The sequence below is a fragment of the Perca flavescens genome, chromosome 20 (assembly GCF_004354835.1).
Source record: "Perca flavescens isolate YP-PL-M2 chromosome 20, PFLA_1.0, whole genome shotgun sequence".
Taxonomy (NCBI): Eukaryota; Metazoa; Chordata; class Actinopteri; order Perciformes; family Percidae; genus Perca; species Perca flavescens.
In genome coordinates, this window is record NC_041350.1 from 11,516,859 (window position 1) to 11,522,858 (window position 6,000).

The 6,000-nt window shown below is 40.0% G+C and overlaps 1 protein-coding gene across 2 annotated transcripts; it reads right to left on the bottom strand.

The window, feature by feature from the left end:
* Positions 1-2,711: 2,711 nt before the first annotated feature.
* On the bottom strand, positions 2,712-4,320 carry nkx2.4a (NK2 homeobox 4a). 2 transcript variants are annotated; one of them, XM_028566556.1, is made up of 3 exons: positions 3,954-4,320; positions 2,910-3,394; positions 2,712-2,858 (listed from the first exon to the last, which is right to left on the bottom strand). In XM_028566556.1, the coding sequence occupies exons 1-3, from the start codon at positions 4,318-4,320 to the stop codon at positions 2,712-2,714; spliced, it is 999 nt and encodes a 332-aa protein (XP_028422357.1). The 2 variants fall into 2 exon arrangements, with proteins under 2 accessions (XP_028422357.1, XP_028422355.1); XM_028566554.1 differs by having other exon boundaries at positions 2,712-3,394.
* Between the last annotated feature and the right edge of the window lie 1,680 nt (positions 4,321-6,000).

Sequence of the window (6,000 nt, forward strand, 5' to 3'; positions counted from 1 at the left end):
TGCTTTATTTGTGAATGTGAATGAGAGCTATGTATGCATGCACATCTATTTGTATGTATGCATATGCACATGTTTGTGGGTGTGGATGTTCTGCATGGAAGTAACACTACACAGTAGCGGCTGCAGCTTTTAAAAACTTTCCAGACAGATATGATGATGCCAGCACCAATTACAGTGCCCAGACTGTCTCATATATCCTTACAAAGAGAGCTACCCCCCAATAAACCGAGAGAAGTACGGGCACAATGGCCAGTGATTACCAAGCATAGCCTATTAGTGCGCCATAACTACGGCTATTGAAAAGAGAAAAGAATGGCTTCACCTCCACTTTTATTTCATGTGGCACACCATCAAAATCTTTGTTGACAGCTCATTCATGCCCTCAGTTTAGAGACAAAATCTATCAGGAACATCTTGCAGTATCAAAGTGTATATTGTGGAATGCATTTCTCTTTTTAATGCTCTTATCAAACTCCCTTCTGATGGAGTTGTCGTGCTCAATTCCAAATGTCAGGTGCATATTGGCTCTGATGCTTCCTTCGAGTGTAGGGATGATAGCACATATACATACAGCTGCCAGGTATGTGAAGGGGTTGGAAATAGGGGCTCTCCAAGGTCTCCATTGAGACACACTGATAGCCATCATCATCATCATCATCATCATCATCATCATCATCATCACAGGGTGTCATCAGCAAGGGGATTGAGAAGTAATTTCCAAACGTGTTTAAATGACCACAGGAAATGAAATGTTAGATCCTATAATCAGCCACTGCATGGTATAAAAAAAAAGGTTTTGGAGGACAGAAGCAAAGGGGAACCGACACTGACGCTAAGTGATGACCTTAAACACTTTGGAGTTTGTTTGCACAAATCATTCATCTTCTAAAGAGATTGATCAGAATGAAGCTCATCTGTGTGTGTGTGTGTGTGTGTGTGTGTGTGTGTGTGTGTGTGTGTGTGTGTGTGTGTGTGTGTGTGTGTGTGTGTGTGTGTGTGTGAGAATTAAAAAACTATTTTGGTGCTGGGTATTATATGAACAATTGCTTACAGTGCCCTTCAAAGCATCAGAAAATAATGTAGATATTACTGTTATTTTAAATAAAAAAAAACACTATAAACAATTGCGGTATTTGTTTAAACTTTGTTTTTGTTTTTTAACAATCTTTAGATTTTTGTAATTATGGTGATATATTTTATATAAAATAAAGGAGCTTTAACTTCTGAAGTTCTAAAACCTTTTTTGAAAAATGAGACATATTGCAATTAATTTAGATAACAGTAGCATGTTCTCATTTTATCACTGATACAATCAAAATAATAGTAACTGACTCACATCCAGCCTCAAGCTCAAACTCCCTTTAGGAATTTAATAATATAATAATAATTAATATAAAGTTAAATGAAGGAGCATGTTTTTATTATTTGATTTTTGTAAGGGATGTTAGAAACCTTTTATTTTGGTACATGAAAAAATAACGACCGTGCATAGGCTAATAATAATAATAATAATAATAATAATAATAATAATAATAATAACAACAATAATAATATGCCCTATGATTACAGTGTAATTAACATTAATGCAGTATCATAATAATGCAAGGCATGTAATCCACTTATTTAGATAATATATTCGTCATTGTGTATTTTATGGAAGCTCGCATTTACAATAAAATTGACCAATTACATTGCGGCAAAACGAAGGTCTGGGCCTAATAAACACAGTAAGATCAATATGTTTGTGGAGTTTGTTAAAAAAAGGAATAATATTAATATATCAGTGCATAAATTAATGTCACTATTAAACTTGCTGGGGAGTGTAGGGATTTTGTTTTAAAAGGGTGATTTCCCGGTCTTAGACTCCAGCAGACAGCCTCCATGAAAGGCAGCCCTCCAAAATGTCACCTGAACAATGCTGGCTCGCTCATCGACCTTGCTTTCCTGCTCAATTTGGTCTCAATCACAACATAATGAAAATGCACTCCAAAACAGATCCCTTTAAAAAAAAAAAAAAAAAAAAAATACTTCTTCAGGAATAGCTCTCACACTTCAAGTTATTTATTGTTAACGTTCACTTGGTTTTGAAACATATACAGCAGCCATCACGCATTTGTTCCTTTTTTAACTTACAAAAGAATAAAGAAAAGATAAAAGTGGACGCAATAACGATTATTATACAGTTAAACGCATTCGTGTGTGTTAGCCAAATATACAAGTCCCTACTTTCATTTAATACGTCTAAATGAATACATTAGTTTACAATATTAATATGATAAAATACCAGGTTATCACCGTAAATAAGGAGTGGTGGCTTAGTGTACTTCAGACCTGATCCCACCCCCCACCCCCTCCCCCCAAGTCCGAACTCAAGTGAAGCAGCATTCCTTTTTGTTTCAACAACATAGACTACGTTAAAAACATCATGAGGAAGGTCCAAAACATGGATTACAAAAGGTCCAGAAACGACATAGGGTAATTGCTTTCAAGGGCAGCCATTTCTGTAATGTTCAAAAATAGACTCCCCTCTTAGAGATGTCAAGAAAATGTGCCCTGATCAGCTGGTGCGCTTCTGTGCGCCTTGTCCCCTCCAACACCAAAGGGCCCCCGTTTTCAGCCTTCATATATATATATATATATATATATATATATATATATATATATATATATATATATATATAAAGTTGAAAGTGACAGTACTGTATTAAGTCCTACCACGTTCTGCCGTAGAGGAGGTTTGAGCTGACCATGTTGCTGGTGTAATCTACAGCAGATGTGTCTATCTGGGCCATGTTGAGCTGGCTGTGCAGTGAGGGGGGGCTAGGCGACATCTCCTCGAGCTCCAAAGCGTTCACCTGCTGCTGGCTTTGATGCTGGCTGAGGCTGCTGGTCGGAGATGCGAGCACAACTCCGGGTCCGTTCTGTTGTTGGTTTTGTTGTTGGCTCTGTTGTATCTGTTGCTGGTTCTGCGTTGGCGTGTTGGAGCCGTTCTGGCACGGTTTACCGTCCTTCACCAGAACTGGCACGGCCACACGCCTCGGGGACTGCGCCTGCTGTTGGCACAGGTTACCGTCCTGCTGCTGCAGCTGCTGCGTTGCCTTGTCCTTGGCCTGGCGCTTCATCTTGTACCGGTGGTTCTGAAACCAGATTTTCACCTGGGTCGGCGTCAGGTGGATCATGCTGGCCAGATGCTCCCTCTCAGGCGCCGACAGGTATTTCTGCTGCTTAAACCTCCTCTCCAGCTCGTAGACCTGAGCCTGCGAGAACAGGACGCGCCGTTTCCTCCTGGGCGCAGCGTGGAGAACTGGCATGGACTTGGTGGCGTCCGCCATTCCTGAGAGACTCCCCATGCCGCTCATGTTCATACCTGTGGAAGGTCCCATGAATCTAGAAACTTAAAAATATACATACATATACGGGCATTCAATAAACAGAAGAGGAGAACACTGTTTCGCCTGAAGTAGTCTGTAATTATAATATATAATAATTATTGGCTCTTATATGCGATAATTATTGAAGCAGGAAAGCATTAGCTAAAAAAAAAACAACAAAATGTGATAATAATAATAATAATAATAATAATAATAATAATAATAATAATAATAATAATAACAATAACAATAATAATTAATATCTAGATCTTGCTTTAAATAGTTGCTAATGCCAAAGAAGAAAAAAAGTCGAGCCAGACTTGAAAGAATGATCTCCTTTTCAGTTTAACCGTCATAACTAATCTTTTTAAATTAAAGATGTCTTAAAATAGTGTACACCATTTGCATGAACTTGTTTTCGTTAACCTCCAAACATATATCATATATTATTAAAAAGTGATACATATTTAGTATTGTGCGTTTTTCCTCTCTCATTCCTGAAATGTCAAGTCAATGTTTTTTTTCTTCATTTACGATGAAATAAAATGAGAAAAGTGTATATAAATAGAGTAAAGAACTTACTTGTGGAGTATCTTGGATCCGGGTTGGCGCTGTACCACCCTGTTGCTGCTGCACTATTCCGCATGCTTTCCTGGTACGACGGGAGGTCTCCCATGTTGCCAATGCTTCCATTGCAGTATCCCCCCATTGCGCTGTGGGAGAACTGGGAGACGGTGTGCGGCATGTGATAAGTGGTGGCCACGGTGGCGTTATGGCCCATAGAGTGCTGCTGCATCCCGGTCTGAGACACCTGAGGCTGTCGGTAGGCTCCCAGTGGAGAGGTTAGGTTCCCTGCGCCGTCCATACTGAACTTCTTGTAGGTCTCCTCGATTGGACTCAAAATATCTGTCACTGAAAAAGGCGTAGTGTGCTTTGGGCTCAACGACATGATTCAGAAAGCAGGTAGATTTTTGTGTTTGAGCAGATCAACCGTGTTGTTGTATCGGCTCTCTCCTTGGTGGATGTCTACGTAAGAGAGTGCTTGTAGAGCGCCTGAGATCCTATTGATCGCCTTGGAGAAGGAGGCGAGCCCAGGGCGCTCTTAGCCCGGGTTTATTGGAGCCAGGAGCTAGGTTTACGACAAACACAGGGGGCGGAGCAAAACTCCCAAACCAGAAAACAATAGTCATTGACATTTTAGGGGGGAAAAAATCATGAAATTACACTTTGCTTCATATATAAGTTTGTGTACATGAATAAAACGACGACACATATGTATGATTCTGTCCTTTCTGGCAATTATATACAGGTGAGAATAACCCATTGTGTTCTGCACATCAGCTGATCTGACCACATATGACTATTTTGCGTCAGTAGGGAATTCCACTCTTTCTAGAAACTTTGAGAGCACTTTGCACAGACATAAGGGCCACAGAGTATCATCAAAGAGCCACAATGAAGTTGTATGACCGGCCCATTTATGCTTCTTAAGCATCATTTTGCTTTTGCCCCACCAGAAAGGGACAAGTCCAAATGATCTCAATATGACAAAATGCTGAAAGAGAGCGGCAATAGGGATCCAACGTGTGAGTATATTACCACCTAACATTCAGGATCATGCACGGGGTATAATGCACGGGATTTATAGATTATATTTGCCTAAACCGAACATGCAGATGCAGTTTTCCTTAAACCAATTCCTCCTGTTAGTTGAAATAATTTAGTCACAGTTGTATACAAGTCTTCATTCAACTTAATGCAATTTGGAGACAATATTGTAATCCTCAAACCCTGACGTCTGGTCACCATGCGCTAATGACACTTTGCAGTCTTGCCCTGACGTTGTAATCTCTAAACAAACTGACTGGCGCCAGGGGAAGAATCAGAGGAAGAGAGACACAACTGAGGGGGTCAAAAGAGAAAAGAGCTACTACAAATTGTTAACACCAGTAGCTTCCCATTACAACATAACATGTGTCCTTTATGGATCTATAACGCATTATTGAGCCCATAGCTCAACATCCCCTAAATGAGAGGGGTAGCCATTATGCTGCTCGTATAACGCTGATAATCATAATACTGATGATATTTTTATGTTAACACCTTACAGCAGACAACAGCAGCTAACAGCAGGAGCAGGTGTTGGGGTTATTTTCCAGACGTGAAATATGTTCCTTTATTGGAGGAAGGAAACACTCGTCTCCATGAAGCCACTAATGTAATTTAGCATGGCATGGCAGCAAGTAGATACCTACCCTAATTGAGCAATTGAAGACGTGACATGGTCAGCCATCAATTAAAGCGACATATCAAGAACACCAATCTCCGGTTAACTCGATAGCCTGGTTGTAATAAATCATTGTTCTTGTGTATATTTCAGTAGAAACTAATTCTCCCCCACCACCCCCCCACCGCCTCAGATTCCGCAGCGGATTTAATGTGAAGTGGTTGGACTATATTGTTGTTGAGGTAAACCTAACAATGCGTGCGTATTCTAAAGTCAGCTGGAGTTGACAGAAAGACACACAAGTAGAAAATAAAATCCGAACAGGTGTAAACCAAATGTTCTCAGTAAAAAAAATTCCCATATTCCCATCAGAGTATCAATGTTAAGAAAACCAATCCTTTC